General features: G+C 55.1%; 2 protein-coding genes across 3 annotated transcripts in view; one reads left to right on the top strand and one right to left on the bottom strand.

The window, feature by feature from the left end:
- Positions 1-10,825, top strand: part of CD247 (CD247 molecule) — a 73,731-nt gene extending 62,906 nt beyond the window's left edge. The window contains exons 2-8 of one of the 2 annotated variants that reach the window (XM_023247741.2): positions 3,605-3,708; positions 4,685-4,741; positions 5,266-5,346; positions 6,517-6,552; positions 7,595-7,651; positions 8,321-8,362; positions 9,605-10,825. In XM_023247741.2, the coding sequence (XP_023103509.1) occupies positions 3,605-3,708; positions 4,685-4,741; positions 5,266-5,346; positions 6,517-6,552; positions 7,595-7,651; positions 8,321-8,362; positions 9,605-9,670 (443 nt within the window). In that variant the 3' untranslated portion in view covers positions 9,671-10,825. The remainder of the gene's footprint in view (positions 1-3,604; positions 3,709-4,684; positions 4,742-5,265; positions 5,347-6,516; positions 6,553-7,594; positions 7,652-8,320; positions 8,363-9,604) is intronic. The other variant, XM_023247742.2, reaches the window with a different exon arrangement.
- Positions 7,345-20,496, bottom strand: part of POU2F1 (POU class 2 homeobox 1) — a 195,692-nt gene continuing 182,540 nt past the window's right edge. Inside the window, exon 17 of the mRNA XM_023247740.2 lies at positions 7,345-7,597. Coding sequence (XP_023103508.2) covers positions 7,398-7,597 — 200 coding nt within the window. The 3' untranslated portion in view covers positions 7,345-7,397. The remainder of the gene's footprint in view (positions 7,598-20,496) is intronic.

The raw sequence follows: 20,496 nt of genomic DNA, 5'->3' as shown, positions 1-20,496 counted from the left end.
CCCCACTATCACCTGATGAGACAGGTCGTGTTACTGGGGCAGAGGGCAGGAACCGCGATAAAACAATTCCTGTCGTACAGGAAAGGTGCCGCCTTAGAGCTTGTTAAACACCTCCCTCCCTCCGGGACTGAATGGGATGCGGGTTGCAGAATGTGTGCTAATGGATCAGGAAATGAGGCCCCCGGAGCTCTGCCTTGGGGGTGAGGGTGCAGGGAAGAAACCGGAAGCAGGAAGCAGGAAGTATCTCTGCTTCATGCTTTTGGGTTGGCATCCCGGAAAACTACGTGCTGTTCGAGGGAAGCCCCTCTAAGCTGTAGCCATGAGCCCCAAGAGGGCAGGGACTCAGAAGGCCTCATCCCGAGGTCAGACATCATTGCCCTTATGGAGGAGATTTACAAGAACACCTCCCAACACGTTTTTTCCCCTGTGTTTTCACCACACCCTGAGGGTAGAGGTGATTACCCACCATTTTGCAGATGAAGAAGCTGAGGCCCAGAGAGGTGACGCGGCTTGCCCAAGACCACACAGCGGCTTTGTGGCAAGGGGAGGGCGAGAATCTGCCTGACACCCCACCCGGGGCCCCTTCTATTTCAGCATCCCCTGGCATCGAGCAGATGCCCAAGAAATATTTGATCAGTTACATAATCGAGTTAGGTCCTGGGTCCCTTTGGGGAAGTTTCCAGGCTATCACCGCCTGCCTCAGGCCCGCTGCTCCCAGCACAGGCACAGCTGGACTGGGTGGAGGAAGATCCTTCCCCGGGAAACGTGTTGCGGTTAATATCCTCTCCTTGACCAAACCACACACAGCATACTTGTCATCGGCCATAAAATCACGCTGCTCTTTAGAAAGAAAGGCAACCAAGTCCCCTCCCCCACCGCGCTGGCTCTGCACAACAGGAAGAAATATTTCTTCTCATTTGTTCTAAATTTACTGTCCAGTCATTTTTCTGTCCTCATTTTATGTGACAGGCAGCTGAGCGATTTTTCTCCCAGCCCTTTTTCTGAGTCTCAGCCACCCCCATAAATTGCCGCCGACACCTCGTCTCCAGTCCCCAAAGAAAAAAATCACCCCCGGCGTTGGTGGTCTTTGCTGGGGGCTGGCTTACCTCCTAGAGGGTTTCAGCCGCCTACCTGTGGTCAGCAGGGGACTTCTGGCCCTGCCCCGGGGGCCAGCGGGCAGGCCAACCGTGGGTGGACCCCCTCGACTTCCCTGAAAAGCCCAAGCTATCTAATGAACGTCTACTCTGTGCTCCAATGTCCAGGGTAGAGGCTTGGTGGAGGGGACTCTCAGAACCCGACAAGTTACGTGGGTGGGGAGCGCTTTGTGGGAGGCAGGCTCTTGCACCTCCATCCGGTGCAGAATTTCAGGTGCAGAATCAGCCATTGAGTGGCCAGGGGCGAAGGTGGGGGGATAGGAGCCCCATTTCACACCGAGTGGAGGGGGCGTGTTGGGCCCGGCAGGCGGGAAGAGGAAAGGCAGGTGGATAGGAAAGGACTGGTGAGCCCAAGGAAGAGCAGTATGTTTTCCACCGGAGCAGGAGAGGCAGCGTGGGGAGGGTGTCCGGGAGCTGGGCCCGGATCGGGCCTGAGCCCGGCCTGATGAGGAGTTTGGACTTAGTTCTGAGTGACCGGGTCATCAGTAGTTTCTGAGCAGGGGCTGTGGGAAGGGAAGTTTACAAAGAGATCAGCTGCCTGGGGCCCAGAGGGGGGTCTTGAATTCGGGAGGGAGTCGCAGGCTTGAGGATTCGGGGAGGGGAGGGGAGGGGAGGGGAGGAACCCTGCCGCCGCCCTGAGTCACACAGCACGCGGGAGAAGCCCAAACATCGCTCCAGGAGAAAGGTGGGCAGGGCCGGACCCAGGGGAGGAGGGCGCAGAGAAGCACAGTCCCGGCCGCCTCTCGCGCTGTGTGTGTGCTGCTTGGGGAAACCTGAAGGTCTGTGTGTGTTTCTGCGTCGTGCTGTTGGGAGGTTCTGACAAGTTATTCCGTTAAAGGGGTGCCTGGCACATAGTAAACATTAAAGAAATGTTAGCATTTTCACCCTGTTTAACAGAAGAGGCGGCTGAAACGGTGACTAACGTGCCGCAAGTCACCCCACTGGTAAGGGTAAGCCAGCGCTCAAGGGCAGGGTATCCGCTCCCACAGCCCCGATCCGGGGGCTGCAGGCGGCCACCAGAGGGCACTCTGACCTTGGGAGAAGCCGCCACTGTGGGCGGAGCTTAGCTGGCAGGGGCGGAGACAGGTAGCGGGCCCGGTACACGGGCGGAGTCGCTGCAAATACCTGGCAGGAAGTACGGTCTGAAACCCAGGTCTCACGGTGCAGCGAGCTTTGAAATAAAATTGCTTTTATTTAGCCAAGACATTTACTATATCTCCTTCTCCAACCCCGTTGCCCTAAAATGCCAGCGTAAGGGGCGCCTGGGTGGCTTAGTCGGTCGAGCGTCCGACTTTCGACTCAGGGCAATGAACTCCGAGCTGGCGGGTTTGAGCCCTGCCCCGGGTTCTGTGCTGACAGCTCAGAGCCTGGAACCTGCTTCGGATTCTGTGTCTCCCTCTCTCTCTGCCCCTCCCCCACTCGCACTCTGTCTCTCTCTCTCAAAATAAATAAACACTAAAAAAATTAAAATACCAGCGCCAACTGAATGGACAAAGGTTAATATGGCAGCGGGGATTAGCGGCTCACAGGCAGTTTGGGGATAGGACAGGCTAGATGGATTTCTGAGCTACCTTTTGTAGGGTGCATCTGATTCTACCAGATGGCAGAGCTTCAGGGAGACAGAGGGAGAGGATATGTAGAGGGAACAGTGCATGCAAAGGCACAGAGGCAAATGGTCCGGAGGAGCAAGGTGTGACCCCGGAACTATCAGTGTGTGGGGAAGGGAAGGGGTTCAGGGACAGGGACAGACAAAGCTGAGGCCATGGGGCTGGGACTGGTGAGTAGTGAGACTGCCGGGTTCAGGCTGGGAGGGGCTCACCAAATGTACCTTTGTCTACTGCTTATGAGACTCCTTGGGGCCCAGGGGAGGGAGGCCCAGCCCCAGACCCCACTGCCCTGAGGGGGAGACTGCTCGGTGCCCTGCACCGAGGAAGCAGAGTCAGGAAGGGGGAGTTAACCCCGGTTCCCACAGTCCTGATGAATGATCTCATCCGAACGTCAGTCCCGTTCTCTCCCTGTGGGTAGGCCTTACACCAGGCACTCAGGTGGTGCCATTCATCCAGATGTGGGCATCTTATTGCAGAGGCTTCCAGAGTGCATGGTTCATTTGGGCGCTCACACACGGCTGGGCCGCAGCGGGCCTAAGGCAGCAGTCCTGCATCCACTGGAACAGCTTCACTCCCCCGCCTAGTTTCTGCTTCCCTTCGGTCTTCCCCAGGATCTGTGACCTCACCAGGTGTCATGTCTGGCTGTTGGGGGAGGCTGGGTTTTTCCTTTGGTGCTGGTCCAAGGGTATGGGACAGAAGCTGTGGTCAGATGGGGTGTGGGGAATGGATTCAGCCCCCCTTGTCATGGTTTCCCTGGCCAGTCAGTTACGGGGCCACCCTAGGACGGTGGGGACGTGTCCTGTCACCCTGGGCCTGGCTGATCAGTCTCATCTCTTGGCACAGAGGCGCAGAGTTTTGGCCTGCTGGATCCCAAACTGTGCTACCTGGTGGACGGAATCCTTTTCATCTATGGCGTCATTATCACTGCCCTGTTCCTGAGAGCAAAGGTGGGTACCGCGGACTCTGGGGAGCAGGTGTGGGCTCCCCTACTTGCAAAGTCTCAAGCATGGGCAGGGCCTGGAGCGTGGCGTCCCCGGCAAAGCAGGGACCAGCCAAGCGTGCCCCTTGGGTGGGCTGGTGTCTCAATGAGCCTGACACAGTGGAAGGGGCAACCTGAGGCCGGGGTCTTCGCCAGGAACCATACAAACGTGTAAACATCCCAGCGTCCCAGGGCAGCGGTACTGCTGGCAGAAAAGGGGCTTTAGGGAACTAAGAGCGGGAGGTGGGGACCTACAGTCCCTCCCCAGGTCCTGTTGTCCTGCTGCTGACGGAGGCCCCGCCAACCTGTCTCTGGAAACCTCAGGTTCCGTGTCAGGAAGTGCGAGGGTGAGCCCAGAGCTCGGGTTTCAGTGGGTGCCTTGCAGAGTCTGGATTTCTTGGAAGGGCTGGGGCTGGGGCTGGGGCTGGGGGGACGGCCGCGGTGCCAGCAGAGGGTGGAAGGAGGCTGGGTCCCTGTTATCACTTGGGTCCCCACAGCCTTCTGCTCTTTTGGATTGTCGATTTGGGCAAAAGATGCTATTTGAGAAACAGTCTTATTAATTTTCGGTTTGAAAGTTGGAACAGCGCTGTCCTAGATGATCTCTCGGGTGGTTTCCAATGCTGTCTTGTAGGATCTGTGAGATCTGTTAAGATCTCCGCCTCAGCGGAGAGAACTGAGCCAAGAGCGAGGTCGTGTGTGCCTCGGGGCAGGTCCGCAAGGACCCTAAGCTAGCGCCAAGCAGGGACGCCTGAGGTCACGATGGGAGTCGCGACCGTGCGCAGCCTCCGTCCACCTTGGAGTTGATCTCCGAGGCCCCGGAGGGCGGGGGGTGGGGGGGGGCGGCGGCGAGGGCAGCGCCGCCGCCCGGGTTGGGGGGACCAGCGCGGTGGCCGCACGCGTCCCCGGCGGACCCAGCGCTCTAACCTCGCCGCCCCCTCTTCCAGTTCGGCAGGAGCGCGGCCGCCCCCGCGAGCCAGCAGGGCGCCAACCAGCTCTACAACGTAAGTCTGCCCTCCCGTCGCCCCTCCCCGCCCTCCCCCTCCCCCCAGGGGACCGCGGCAGGGCCCGGGCTGCAGGCTGGCGGGTTGTCGAGCCTCCCTAGGGCCCGGGAACACGGGGACCGTAATCGTACCCGCCGCGTCCACACGGTTCCTGCTTAGGGCGCGCTGGCCGGTGAGCCCCTCCCACCCGCAGGTTGCAGGGGCCCGAGGCGGGTGGGCGGGGACGTCAGTGGGTCTTCAGGGCCGCAGGGAGGAGGTTTCACTCTCCTGGGGCAGCGGGACTTGGGTTGAATCTATTTACACACACACACACACACACACACACACACACACAACACACACAGAGTCACGGGGAACGCACGTTCGTTCTCTGAGACGCGGGTACCCGGCCGGCCCAGCTTCCACCCCAGCCCCAGGCCTGCTCCTTTCCTTGAGAGCCACGCCCAGAGGAAACTCCCAGTCCCGCCCGCCCAGCCCTCAAGAGGGTGTCTTTCCAGTCCCTGAGCCTTTCCCGTCGGTTCTAGGAGCTCAATCTGGGAGGAAGACAGGAGTACGAAGTTTTGGATAAGAGACGAGGCCTGGACCCTGAGATGGGAGGAAAACAGGTAGGCATTCCTGTCTCTGCCCGTGTGTGCCAGTGTGGGTGTGCTTAGCGGCCACAAGGAGAGAGCTCCTCCGTGCCTGCGCGCTCTTGCCCCCTCCCCCCCACTCCATCCTGTCCCGCAAGGGCCCTAGCACAGGTGGAGCCATTGCTTCCATGCCCTTCTCTTCCTCCCCCCAATCCCCCCGGGCTCCGTTCCGCATCGCAAGGGACCTCCTGGACGTGAATGTGACACCTTGTATCCAAGGTCCACCCGCTTCCCCTTAAACTTCGTGTCCACCCTGAGATGCACACACAGTGGGGCCATCTGCCCCCCAAAGGAACAGAGCTGGTGAAGAGGGCCATACGGGAAGGGCCCGAGGCCACTGGACAAGGAATTCTGGGTCCCAGGTACCCCTTGGAGCGTGGTGGGGCACCAGGCTCCTAGTGGCTCTGTTCTCTTGGCTGTGAGCTCCACAATCTGTGGGGACAGGAGGCTGGATAAGGCTAGGCGAGGGCCCTCTTAAAAGCAGGGCTCAGCCCAAAGGCCCGCTGCCCAGGTTTTAGGGTGGCCCTCCCTTGTTGTTTCTGGTCACACCTGTCTACCCAGCCCCCTGTGTCTGAGCCCTGTGCTGGGCCTGCCGTTGCTAAAGCGGACGGGCGGGGAGGAGAGGAGACCCTGGCAGTTTCCTTGGCCCCTGCCTTCCAGCCTCAGCTCTCCTCTTCCCTGGACTAGGAAGGGTGAGGAGGGGTGGAGACGGAGGGGTGAGCAGTGCTCCCTCACCGAGCAGTGGCTGGCCTGCTCCAAATAAAGGTACTCAGTACCTTTCCTTTTCAGCCAGAAATCCCACTTATAAGTTTGTGACACGTATGGCACTGTGTCTGCAAGGGGACAGGCAGACTGGCTCTCAGCCGAGACCCCGCGGCCTGCCCTGGGCAGGGCTGGGCCAAGGAGGCCATGCGGGGAAGTGAACCCTGTGTGCAAGGGAGTGTGCAGTGTGCAGTAAGAAGCAGAGGCTGAGGTAGAGCTGTGAGGGAGGGGGAGATGGGGGCAGGGCTGCAGGAGGGAGCTGGTGGGGGGGCGGGCAGGCAGGTGGCCCCGGGTGTGCAGAGGGGAGGCGCAAGGAGGCCGCTGCAACCCTCCTGCCTTGGGTCCCTGCTTCTCCACCTCTAACCTTCCCCTTGTCTTTCCCAGCAGAGGAGGAGGAATCCTCCGGAAGTCGTGTACAATGTGAGTACAGGAGGGCAGGCTGGAGGGGGGCTCCTGGTGACGGCATCACTCCCTGCCCTGTGCCTTTGCCCCGCTTGACCTTCCCGTGCCAGATGCCCCACCCGCTCGCTGCCTGTGGCGGCTGGCTGTGTATGGAACAGCCTTCTCTTGCCTTCCCTCCCTCAGCCCCTGAGTCTGCCGTTGGAGTTCCCTGTAGACGGCCCCGGGGGACGGCCAGGTCAGGCTGGACCAGTATAGGGTGGCGGGCCCCTCAGAGGGGCTCCTGCTTCTAGAAGCTGGAGTCTTCCTGAGTGTTGCCTCTTGCTCAAAGGTCAACCTCCCCCTCTGGGTGTGCATCTGATTGTGGTTTTCAGACTGTAGATGTGGGTCTGCCATGAAGCGGCCCAGAGAGAGCCGACTCTCCCTCCTTCCTGCAATTGGTTGATCCACAGCCCGTGGTGTTGGCTGTGTAAAGAGACAGCTTGCCCAGATGAGTGGTTCTGGGGGCTCCGGGGGCCCTCGCATTGTCCACATTCACGTTCTTTGGCTAGGATTCCACGTTTTATCTTTGAACCTAACCCGAGCTTCTCAGCTCAGTGCAAAGGGCTGGCAGCTCAGAGAAGAGTCCAAAGGGCTGAGGAGAAGGGTGAGGTTGGAGCTGGTCGGGGACGGAGATGCTTATGTGAATAAGGACTGGAGCTTTTTTTTTTTTTTTTTAATTTTTTTTTTCAACGTTTTTATTTATTTTTGGGAGAGAGAGAGACAGAGCATGAACGGGGGAGGGGCAGAGAGAGAGGGAGACACAGAATCGGGAACAGGCTCCAGGCTCCGAGCCGTCAGCCCAGAGCCCGACGCGGGCCTCGAACTCACGGCCCGCGAGGTCGTGACCTGGCTGAAGTCGGACGCTTAACCGACTGCGCCACCCAGGCGCCCCTAAGGACTGGAGCTTTGATTGTGCGAGCTCCCCGCCAGTAGGGAGTCGAGAGGCATCCTCTTGTGGGGGAGCCCACTGTCTTCTGCATAAGGTAGTGAAACCGGTGTCCCATGCCCTCTGCTTTTCCAGGCACTGCAAAAAGACAAGATGGCGGAGGCCTACAGTGAGATTGGGATAAAAGGCGACGTGAGTGCTGCTTCCTGCTTCCCAAGAATTGGGTCGGGATGGGGGTGCTCCTCCCAAGGAGCTCCTCCTCCGCTTCCAGATGTGCCTGCCGTAGGCCTCTGTTCCCACCCGTTCGCCTACATTCCCCTTATCACCTGCAAAAGCCCCTGTGATGGTTGCCAAGGGGCGAAGCATTGGCCGTACATAAGATGCTAAGGAAAGGCTGATGTTCTTTCGGGGACCGAGTCCCGATTCTAAGACACACTACGCTTTGTACGAGCAAGTCACATTTGTCTCCATCAGGAATTACCATGGTGTGCTCTGAGCCGGAGCTCAGAGCACTATCTGCTTGCCGTTCCCTGGGAGCATGGATAGCAGCCAGGAATTCTGGGAGGGGCAGGGAGGCCCATTTGTTCCAGGTGACAAGCAGTGTGGCCAGCCCCCCACGCGGCCCGGGATCCTCGGACGCCGATGTCCGGGAGGGCCTGCATGGCTCACAGCAAACCTGGGCCCCATCGGAGACGATCGTCACCTTAGTCTTCGGGCCCGAGGACCTTTCTAGCCCAGGGGCAGGGGTACCGGCTGGGAGACCGTCACCTCTGATTCTCTGGGGGCCCCTGGAGTAGAGGCCTTGAGCCGGAGGCCGCTGCTGACTCTGTGCCTTTCTGCCCTTTTGTCTCCCTCCCACAGAACCAGCGGCGGAGAGGGAAGGGGCATGATGGCCTCTACCAGGTAAGGTAGCCTCCGGTCTGCGCTGCGGGCCCTCGGTCCCCGGGTGCCGTCTAACCAGGGGCGAGGCTAGACGCCCACGTGTTCTGCTTGCTGGTGGCACCAGCTCTCGCCATCAGCCGGGCAGGGCGAACCCGAGGCCCCTGAACCGGCCGGGCCCTGGGGCAGGGCTGGGGTGTAGCGATTGGAGCATGGCTCCCACGGTCGTGCCCACGGGAGCCCCCGGGGCACTGGCTACGGAGGAGCAGCAGCTGCGCAGAGGCCGTGCGGTCTTGCCAAAGGGTCGATGTAGGCCGAGGACGCCACACGAGCAATTTCCTGCCTCTTCCTGCGCTGCCCCACACCCTTGCAAGAGGCCTTGCCTGTGCCCCGGACCCTCAGACCTAATACGACGGGTGGATGGGTGGGAGAATTGAAGGACAAAAAAAAAAAAAAAAAAAAAAAAAAAGAGAGAAATAGCAACTTTAAAAAGAAAGTGTCGTAGTCAGGTGTCTGGCTTATGCAAATCAGCGTGAATGATTATGCAAACGAAGGAGAGCCAACCTATTTCTCTAAAATATAATCCCCAGCGGGATTTTATTCGGCTACTTGGCTACTTCTGGCTCCCCTGGGCCGTTCACAGTTTGCTTGACGGGCTCCAAGGTGTCAGGCTGCCCAGCTTGCCTGAGTTCAGAATGATGTCAAAAGGGCCCCTAGAATCTTCCTGTGCGTGGCTTCCTGGATCTGTCTTCTGGACCAGGGGGAGATGTCGTAGTGGGACTGGGACCAGGACAGAGGACATAACCGTAGTGGGGTGGCCTGGGAATAAGGCTCGGGGGTGGGGGGGACGGCTGAGGTCAGGGAGCCACTGTCTCCTTGTGACAAGTCCTGGCTTCCTGGAGGCCCAGGTGTCAGGGACAGCAGACTCTGGAGCGAACCCCGATTCCAGCTCAGTGTTTGGGGAGGGTGGGGGCTCTCCTCCCTCTTTGGTCCAACAGGAGGTTCTTCTAGGCCCCAGACACTGTAGGGCTCAGTGCTCGGGAAGCTAGAAAGAAGGCAAGAATTTAGCTGGAAAGGAGTTGCTTCCAGGTCATTCCTAGCAGGGCGTAGAACATATTTTTTCTGTAGCCTTCTGGGGCCAGGCCCCTACCTGGGGCACAAGGGGATCGTTCCTAGGCCTCTGGAAGCCACTTGTTGGCCTCCAGGTAGCCTAGAGCCCACGCGGAGCTCTTGACCCACTTTTCTTTTCTGATTTGCTTTCACTAGGGGCTCAGCACGGCCACCAAGGACACCTATGACGCCCTCCACATGCAGACCCTGCCCCCTCGCTAAGAGCACCGGGCATTTCGCCAATCACAGGCCAGACCTGAAGACACCCAGATTGTGAAAGACACAGGATAAAGCGTTTATAACCCAGTTCACTCGTGTTTCTTCACCACCCAAGTATTCCTTTTTAAGAATAGGACGCTTCGCGTTGTAACATTTGGTCACGTCCATTTCCAAACCGTCATGCACGGAACGTCGTCCCTGGACTCTGCAGGGGAGTGCGTTCCCCCAGGGCTGCGGCCCCGTCCTCGAGGAGCCCGTGGTGAACCCCGCAGGTTCTTGGGTCTTCTGGTTTGTTGGGGACTCTGGACAGGCCCCCGGCCTGGAGGCTCTGGGCTCTCACCTGGGAGACGGGTGCACACTCCTCACAGCCATGTTCGGTCCGTGTTTTGTCAAGTCCCCAGAGAAACTCAAATGTTAGCACATATCCTAATAGGCTCTATTGTCCTGTCCGTATTTGAGTGGCTTTGCTCCTGCTGTAAATCCGGCGTCTGTTGTCAACCCGTGCCTTCATGTCAAGGTGACTTGTAACTGGGGCAAAGGGGCTGTCGTGCATCCCTGTGAAAGGTCTGTGCAGAGGGGACAACGGGAGGGGAGCCGGGGCACGTCCGCAGTGGGTGAGGTGGGGAGGGGCAGGGGGTCATGGAGCCTCCGTGGGGCACACGGGGTGGGGTGCGGGGCACACAGGAGGGGGCCCTCCTCGGTCAAGCGTACATTCCCTCCGGAGAGGTCAGCATCTGTGGCCCAGGCACTCAGGGACCCAACGAGCCTGTGCTTGCCCCCGCGGAGCTCACACTCTCCCGGGGGGAAGTGAGTTGTGACCAGAGCGGCCCAAGGGGACGTAGCAGGTGCCCTTACAGGTGTGACGCAAGCAAGCGTGGGGCGAGGGAAGGGGCCGGACCACACTCTGTCCAGGCCCTCGTTCACGTCGCGCCCCAGGTGAGAGACGGACGTCACCGGGAAGGTCTCGGCGAGAGGCTCAGCAGACCCGCAGAGACACCCCCCCCCCCGCCCCGAGGGCCGTGGCGACTCTGGGGAACATCGCCGTGTGATTACGGGGCACGCGACTATGAGTGGACAACCCTCTCTGTCTGCTGAGTTTTAATTTATACTCGTTTGCTGAAGCCTTACTCTTTCGCATAATAAACGCTTTGGTGAAAATGCGTGTTCTCTGGGCTTTATTTTGGCGTCCGGCCGGTGACGGTAATTTAGTCGTCGGGCAGTCCGTCTGGTGCCCTTGTCAGGGGACAAAACTGACCTCCGGAGAGCAGCGTGGCTCCCTGGGGGGGCACAGGTGGCCACGGGTGTGCCCGGGGGGGGCCCGGAGTGCCTCCATCTGGGTCGGTGGCCACGCCTGGAGGCCTTGAGTGCAGTACCAGTGGGCAGCGTCAGGCTGGGCCAGGCCTGTGGGGGAGGGGGGGGCAGGAGTGCAGGGCTTCCGGCTCCGTGCCCAGCTGGTGGCAGAGGGAGGCCAGCGAGCAGCCAGTCAGCAGAGTCTGGAACTTGCAAACAGCCGCTCATGCCACTGCCCCAAACCTCAGTCTTGTGGGGTTGGGGGAGGGCCGGAGGACGACAGAGGTCTTCTTCCATCAGGTTCCCTCTAAATGTAGTGGCTGTACGCGAGGCCCCAACTCATCAAGCTAGCAGTTAATGTCGGGTCGTGTTGGAGATCAGAACCCAAGATCGTGGCTGTTAAAAGCCCCCCCCCCCCCCAGCACCACCTAGGATTCCGGCAGGAGTGCTGTGCATCTCGGCCCCTGGGTGAAGGCGTAACAACTCCCGAAGAGAAGGCATTCAATTTGTAATCCGGCCTCGTAGGGGGAATTCAATTCCATTCAACAAATATTTACCCTGCACCTACCTATTTTCCGGGCCCAGCACTTTACAAGCCACCCGGGAGGACAGAGAAGTACCACCACAGGCTTAGGGGTTTGAAATTTTGCCGCTGGATGCCAGGCGGATCACAGAGAAGAGCAGCATCCCACGGCTGTGTCGCGACACACAGGGGCCAGGCGGGGAGGGGTGGCTGCCAGCGAAGGGGTGCGGACAGAGCCCGCTAAGCTACCGGAGAAGCGGGCGAGTTTCCCGGGCGGCAGGCCTCGGAGGAGGGACAGGACGTAGGACGGCTGATGACAGCCAGCCCTAATTATGTAACCTGGTCACGAGGCAACGGGACGGGAAATGGGTGTTGTGTGGCGTTAGCGGCCTTGAGTCTAAGACAACAGATGGCCCCTTTTGGGTTGCCACTCCTTTGTCTTCTACTCACCGGGCACCCGAAGTTGGATTCATCTGTTAGTCAAAGTGAGTCAGCCTCACGCGTCAGACCTAGTTTCAGGGTCCGCGGAGTTACACGCAGGCCGTGTGACCCGTATCAGTCCCGTCAACAATTTGGCTCAAGAGGCAGGGAGGGAAGCCAGCGGCGAGGTGTGGGTGCCACAGCTGACCTGGGTGGGCAAGGGCACTTACCGGACCACAGGCAAGACGCCCGCACGCACAGAAGAGCCCGCTGGGTGAGAGCCACACGTGCTGGGGGGAGGAGCCCAGGGTCAAGGGGAGGCGGCCCAGGTGCCCCTTCCTAGGGCCCCGGGCTCCCCCCTCCAAAGCACAGCTGGATTCCTTCCATCCCAAGAAGCTACTGATCGGCTCAGATGTGCCGCCAACTTATTTTACGTAAAAAAAAAACACCCCAACTCTTAACATAAACATCCGTTGTTAAGATGCAGCCCTGTTTCGTAAGTGTTAAAATAGGAAGATGGGTTTTAGAACAAAGGAAGGCCGCTCACTCGCACTGAGGAACCACGGACGCGTTGCGTGTGCATGTAAATTAAAATGGAAGCTTTTGGTATTTTTAAAAACCTGCATCACTTTGTTGTCACTAAAGTTAGGTAGGATGTGGATATTTCTGATCAAGTTTTCTTCTGCCTGGAGTATGCCCTAAGAACAGAACGGTCACCGAAGCCGGGTTGGGCAGGGACAAGAAGGGCAGGTGATCGATTCAAGCTAAGAGGAGGTTCCAAGGGGACTCAAAGCCTGGCCATTCGGTCGGCTGTTCGGCTGTAGCTGTAGACCTGGTCCCTGTCCACAAGAACTCATGATGCGTTTTGGCGGCCTGGCACCGGACGTTTCTGCGACCCCACGACTGAGTTCTAACTACAGAGGTCCTGCATCTTCGAGCGCTCGTTTTTGGAGAAAGGAGAGGCAGCAACAGAGCAGATGTCATTGACACCCTCTCGCGGGGAACTCAGCTTGGCCGATGCCAAGCGGAAGTGGGTTAGAACCTAACTCCCTTCTTAACAAGGCCTACAGGGTGATGATAATCAGTACTTTATCCCCATTCTGTAGGGATGGCTTTTGCCTTCTGAGGTCTTTCTCATGCTGGCGAGCGAGCAGGTCAGTCTCTACCAAACAGAAGATTTGTTAAGGACTCCGCAAATTGCTTTAAGGGATAAACTTCCCAAACTTACATGCAAGCCACAAACCCGAGGGGTGGGATAGCAGCCTAGTCGGGTTACATCAGGGGACGAGAGGAACCGAGGTCGGCCTTCCCATTCCGGGCCCTTCAGAGGGTGCAAGCACGTCTTGAGACAACAGCGCTCTCCTACTTCAGGGAGCACATCCGGTAGACCCGGGTCGCACACGGTCGGTCGCGAGACAGGGAAGTTAGCCTCCCAAAGCTCTTCAACAAGCTGATGTTTGCTCTCTGTGGGAAACTCGCTTTAGGATTCAGATTTTCAGGGGCACCTGGGTGGCTCGGTCGGTCGGTCGAGCACCTGACCTTGGCTCCGCTTTGTAAGTTCGAGCCCCGCGTTGGGCTCTCTGCTGTCAGCCTGGGGCCCGCTTCAGATCCTTCGTCCCCATCCCTCTCTGCCCCTCCCCGGCTCCTGCTTTCTCTCTCAAAAAATAAACATTAAACGAAAAGAAAAAGCCTCAAATTTTCATTCAACTGCATTCCAGATGCTAAATGTGAACTCGTATAAGCTAGAGGGAGTGAAGTTGAGTTGTGTGCCCTCCGACAGGAGAACCAGATGCCAAGTCCGGGGCTAGCTTCTTTCAGAGAACCCTCAGGGAACGGGCGTTCAGGACGTGGCAGGAAACGTTGGAGGGGCACCAAAGAGTATAAAGAGCAAAGGGTGGAAAAGTCAAATTCAATACCTGGTCTGCCATCAAAGACACGAGAGAAATGGGAGCCCTGAAGGGTGATCTTGCAGGACCAGCCAAGGGCCTGTGGCTTTGGTCACACAAAGCCCTGGGGTGCGAGGAGACGACCCTGAACCCTCAGGGTCTGGGGAGCGAGAGAGGTGTGGCGGCCACAGCCCTCCAGGGGACACAGGAGGAAGTGGGCGGTAGGACCCAGGGTGGGGGTGGGCTAGGAACCCAGGTGCCTCCAGTGCCTGGGACCCCTGAGAGCCCCTGCTGGAAAAGACCCACCGGAAGGCTTATGCGACGGTCTGTGTGCGGGAAGCGTCCAGAATGCCAACACGACAAGTGCAAGGAAACTCCAACAATGTGAAAACACTTGGAAAATGGTTTAATGATGTTTTACAACAGAAACGAACTGTACGGTTACAGTAAGTTTAATATATATATAAAAATTACAGCAGACAAATGCATCTACACAAAACCTACCATTTCATTCTGATTCACTGTCACCTACGCAATCTCTCCCAAGCCTACAGCCCCGGTGGGAGGCCCCAGGAGGGGGAATCATATAAAGGGCACTTTTAAAGAGACAGCACCGCTCATATTCCCCACCACCTCCTCAGGCCTCGGGAGGCACATCAGCTAGTTCCCCAAAAGGTGAAGTTGCTTGCGTTTTGGGTTTTCAAAATCCAGGAAACGTGTGTTTCCCAGGGACCCGGATAACCAGGGCCCCCGAAATCCAGGTTATCAGCAGATTCTTACAAAACATTCCTATCCGAGGGGAAATGGCTAACCAGGCACTCTGGGGCAGTGAGGCTATACAAGAGCCACCCAGATTGCAAAGTTACCGAAGGAGAAATGCAAAAGGACTCCCAATCAACTACTTAGAAACTGTCACTGCCTCATTAAAGCTGCTGGACACTTTTGGAAAGAATCATTTACACCACGTCGTAAGTTTCCACAAAAGAGAACTCAAACTCACATTTTAAACTTAAGTACATAAAACAAAAGTTTTGGGAGGCCAAGGGGCCAATACCCCTTAGGACCCTCCCTCGACAACAGTGGAAAAACACCCCTGAATCAATATTAAAAAAAAAAAAAAAAGAAAGAAAGAAAGAAAAAAAAAAAGTCAAAGGAAGAAAAGAGAAAGGTGGTGGTGGTGGGGGGAGTTAAGATATTTAAAGACAGAGAGAGAGAAAAAAAAAAACCCAAAGCATCTTTAGGAAAACACGATCACGGTCTGTGGAAAACCAAACAAAATCCCTGTCGGGAACGGTAATCAGCAAATATGCAATCCAAATTGAACCCGGTGGAAGTTTATTACTGAATATTATGTACACTCAGAACTTTTTCATTTTCTTTTTTATTATGAACACCTAGGCAGTGAAAACTGTTATGTTAATACATACATAGACACACCCAAAACATACAAAAATACTATTATTTCAAACTACTAAGAATAGGACAGTTCAGTTATTTTCATGCTATGACTTTAAGAGCATTACACTGAAACAAACAAGAAGTTAAACGACATTTTTTTTTTTTAATATCCCAGAAATATACCAAAATATACATCTAAGCTTTGGAATTACTGAGGTTACACTAATGCAAGTGCTGGGTAATCGTACTTAATACACAAGTCTAAGGTTCTGCAGGAAAGAAATCATCTTTGGTATCTGCATCAGGCTAATATTATTAACATTTGGATTTTGCTTTGGGATAGAGCTTGTATGACCCTAGAACCAAATACCCGCCCCGCCCCCAATCAACTGAGATTAAAAAGATCCATGTAAAAAGTTCCTTCATTTGCAAGCCCCCCCACCCCCACCCCCGAGTTAAAAAGTCACAGGCATCTACCTAGCACAAAGGTTGTGAAATACAATGCATAGTTGCACAGTGGTGCTGCAGAAAGGAAACCAACTACGGTAAGGAGAAACGAAAAGCTCGATAATCATTCTGCACGTTTTCTCACAAACAGGGCAGAGCCACTTCCAAGCGGTTCCAGTAAAGGAGAGAAGAAAAGGCTTCGAAGGGCACCTTGGCGTGTACTCACTGTCATGACCCCAGAGGTCCAAGCACCCAGCAGAGCAGCCAGTCCTGCACCAGTGTCTTCAACGTCCCCCCACTCTGTGGGTCCGGCGGCCCGGCAGCAGGCCAAGCTTGGCCTCCCAGCTCCCCCGTGCTAAAAGCCCCTGTGGTGACCGTGGTTGCTGGGGGGGTGGCTCATCACGGCGATGGCGGCTTTTTTATTGTTTTGGAAAATCTGAAATGCCAATTTGTTCCACGGCACATTCACAGGTTGGCCAGAGCAAAACTACCGAGGACGCACCTCTGCAAACCCGAGCACATGGAAAACAGACCCCCCCCCCCCCGCCCTTCCCGTGGGTCACAGCCCCCCACCCCCACCCCTAGCCTCACTCCTCTAAATGCCAGGACGCCACAGACTGGATTGATGCTGAAGACTTCTCTTTTCTTTGGTTTTTTTGTTTGTTTTGAGTCTATACAATCATTAAGGAATCTTTGGTTTTGGCTGGAAATTTAAAAAACAAAACAAAACAAAACAAAACAAAGAAACCACCCTCCCCTGGCTTATAGCAGCAGTAGTAAGACCTGGCAAAGCTTTCTTTCAACACTGGGGGTGGGAATTGAAGGCTGGGAACTACATTCAAAGAAAAGGTGAAAGGGCTGGGGATGCAGCTTCTAAAGAGCCCGTCGGATACAAGATTGTCAAATAATAATAATATTAATAATAATAAAAACTTAAATATTTGGATTTATTATTATTATTTTTTTGGTCATGACAAAGGAAAAAAAGTGAAATGTGTATGCAGCAGTCAGCTTAAAGGAGCCTTTGGTGTCTTTTTCCCTTCCACCCAAAGTCCTGAAAATGAGCAGAACCCTGAGGCCGCAGAGGGGGACAGGACGCCCCCACCCCAGCAGGCGGGGGCGGGGAGAGCTGGCCAGCCCCCGGAGACAGGGTGGCAGGGAGAGCGGATGTTGTGAGACCTGCGAAGACCCCCTCGCAACGAAAAGAAACAGAAGATTGCAATTTGCCCTCGGTTTGCAGTAGCTTTTCAGCAGCGACATTCAGAGGCTTTAGGAGGTCCCACCCTAGGCTGCAGGTCCTGTGGTGCTATAGGCCAGAGTTCAACGTTACTTAGAGGAGGGGGGGCGGACTTGGCAACTCTGGAGGGTTGAGAAAGCTACAGCAAGTGACTCAATCACGAGTTAGAAATGAGGTATACGACAGTCCTGGACTTGGGGTGGGCGGAAGTGCCACCCTCACTCACCCAGCCTTTGCTATTACCATAGAGGGAGGAACTCGACCTGCGGTCTGACGCGGCTAACGCGGGAGGCCTCCCTCCCGGGACTGAGTAATGCGCTCAGGCGGACGGGAGAAGGCGGGAGAAGTCCGTCTGCCTCTCCCTGCGTCTCCGGGGGGGCCACACCACCGATGCCGCAGAGAGCCCAACGCTGTGACACGCCTGCAAAGTCTTCCGCTCCCCCCCCCCCCGCCCCCAACATTTGCAGTTTTAAACACACCCGGGCTGGCATCGGTCCACTCGATTCTTAGAAAAGTTCCGTGCCTCCTGCAGACCTGGGCAGGGCGAGCGCCACAGACGTGGCATCCCCACACGCCTACAGCTACAGCCTTTCCTGACAGAACCCCCTCCGTTTCAGCCTCTGAAAGTGCATCTCCTTTCCTGCTGCGTTGTCAGACTCACGGACGGTGGGAGGGGGCCGGGGGCCGGGGGTGGGGGGGGGCACGGCCCTCCCTCCACGGGGCTCTGTCCTTTTTCACGGTTTCCTTCGAAGGAGATTCTAATTTTAAAGAAGCGTTTGGAGGTCTCATTTTTCACACGGCACTGAATCCGGCTGTCTGCCTGCAGACTTTGGGATATAACGTTAGAGAACTCAATGCTGCTGCCAGGTTATGAAAGAAGCCTTAAAAGCTGCTTGTGTAAGGTTGGGGCTGACTTAAAACAAGGATGAACAAGCAAACAAAGAAAACGCGGGGGAACTTTGCAGCAGACCTCAATGTTTTTTTTACAGTAAATTAACTTTCGGGGTCTGACCTTTTTGACAGTGTCCTGGGTCTGAACTAGAAGGTGGTGCCGGGGGAGGGGGGGGGGGCTGGAGCCCCGTGCCGAGAGGGGGCAGATGCAGCGACACAGAAAGAACCAGACACCGCGCCTGCCCTCCGCGACCCGTGCTCAAAGTGGTGTTCCATCACGCACACCTTGTTTCCCGTAACTTCTGTTTCAAGTGCTCTTATCTTCAATATCCCTATCACCTACTTACAAACCTATCTAGCGCTTTGAAAGGTCACACAATATTAATACCACTTTTATATAATGTGAGAACAATCAGATTATTAATAAAGCTTTCACGAAGTTCTGCAACCTGATCAATTTTTGACGGAATATTAAGAGAGTAATAAATGTCTCTTCCCTCTCTCCCTTTCTATGTCCCATCAATAATACACCAAGACAATGAACTTCTCAACTCCCTAGAACCCATGTATAAAACCGTTCTGGAACAATACAGCTCCCTGGGAGGATAAAGGAGTTTTGGTTTTCCATGTAATCCTGCTCTTGAAAATGCTTATCCTTTTTAAGTGACAGAACAGAGATAGCACATCCAGGGATCATCTGAACTCAAACAGGCTGTACTGGTTCTATTTATAAGTGTTAGATAAAGGGAAATAAAGAAAAAAAAAACCCTCTACCCCCATATTTTACGCCGCCCCCCCCGCCCCCCGATTTGCCAGCAATTCTAAGAACATCACTGCCACGCTGAGCAACTCTATCCGTCTTTACAGAGCCAGCAGAGCGAAACAAAATTCATCTCTTTTCCGAAGCCAGGACAACCAAGACTTCCTTCAAAATGTGGGTAAGGGAGGAGAGAAAAGAGGGGAGAGGAAAAGGAAAGAGACATAGGTACAGCCTTTCCAAATCTCAGCCTTTCACTCCTATTCTCTCTGCCTGTTTTGAAAACGTAAGACTCAACAATGACATAGCAGTGTCTTTGGTACCTAAACCAAATCCCACTCGGGTCCGGTGAGACGGACTGTTTATTTAAAAATAACCTTTCTGGAGGCAGAGTCCATACCTGAACGTGGAGAGCCACGGCAGTCTGTCCCAGAGTACGGGCAGAAAGGGTGCTTTGGTATTTCCCAAGCCAGCATTTCTCATCCACGTTCCCACCAGGAACACCGCTCTCCTCAGTCTCACCAACCTGCCAGTCCCCAGAGGTCACGCCTTATCACACGCGTGAGGCAAGCAGGCTGGCTTTCAACTGCTCGGGTCGGTTTTACTTCTGTTCGCATTTTTGGTCTAGACAAAATTAGCCTTGGCATGAGAAAAGGAAGGAGGGCTTTGCAATGTTGCCAACACGACAGAGGGTGACAAAAAGAACCTGTTCCACTTTAGTTTTCCTAGTTGAGGATGCAGCACTTGTCTTTCCTTTCCGAATGAAATGGCGCACGCCTGCTTCGGCCTCCGTTTCTCAACCACACACCCAGATAGATGTCCACACACGCGTCCTTCGCCCAAGCTCTTGCCACACACAGAGGTAATGAATCCTTAGGAGGGACTGGCAGGGTCTGGGGGCAAGGGTGGCCATAGGAAGGGGCACACATGCCTTAGGGGACCCTGAAGCTAAAGCACCGCCCATGTGTAACCCACACGCTGCAGTGCAGGTCAAACCACGGAGAGGCCGACGAATCCCAAACCCACTGCAGAGATAATCAAGTTTCCTTTGGCAAGACAGATACGAGGAAAAACAAACACACATGAGCAACATTTTCCTTCTAACATAATCAATTTCTCCTCTCCCCACCCCAACCCTCCCTAACCCTATAAATTGTAACCTATAAACAGGATCCCAAATACATACAGCATCAATCATGTTTATCAACCGTAATAAACATCAGTTCAACTAAATGCTACAGCTAGAATTATTTCCACTATTTATAAAGGTTTTTTTCTTTTTTCTTTTTTTGGTTTTTAGATTAAAACCAGGTCTGTAACAATGCTAAGCTACGCTGAGGTATTTTATGAAGGTGCCAGAAGCTAGCTGTTACCCACCAGCGTTACCCTCACAGATTAAGGTATCACCATTCAAAAAGAAAAGGAAGAGGAGGAGGGGGCTGAAAGGAACTCCAGATCACAGAATCAAAGTAGGATTCACTCAATTACTGCTGTTAGAAAAGGCGGAGAGAAGCAGAGCCAGAACAAGGACCTAAGTGCTTCACGAATGAGGACAATTAGAAGAAAGCAACAGCTCACAGACCGTATGGAAATCTGGGTGTAAACGGGACAAATCTGAGAAACCCCACATTCCCTGCCTTCCTGATGAAATCCTCCCAAATTATCTTACTGGAAATCTCCGGGGTGTCCCATTTAATCTCTTTGGATTAACGAAAGAGTGAGGCAGAACAGGGCTGGTATCAGCTTTTAATGATAAAAGCGGTTTATTTATCCTACTCCTGTTCATGCTCACATTTATACCGTGTGCGCCATTATGCCAACCTGCCTAATAGCGGATCTTAGTTATTTTTCTTAAAAGAATGGCAAAGATTCTTTTTCCTTCTCAAAAATGAAGGTAAATGCTAAGAAAGATTTACCATCTTAAAGTGTCATCTTCAAAATGTTTTAAGACTGAAAATGACTTCAAAATGGCCAGGGCTA

The sequence above is a fragment of the Felis catus genome, chromosome F1 (genome assembly GCF_018350175.1).
Source record: "Felis catus isolate Fca126 chromosome F1, F.catus_Fca126_mat1.0, whole genome shotgun sequence".
In the NCBI taxonomy this organism is placed as follows: domain Eukaryota; kingdom Metazoa; phylum Chordata; class Mammalia; order Carnivora; family Felidae; genus Felis; species Felis catus.
This window is presented reverse-complemented; position numbering and strand designations above follow the sequence as displayed.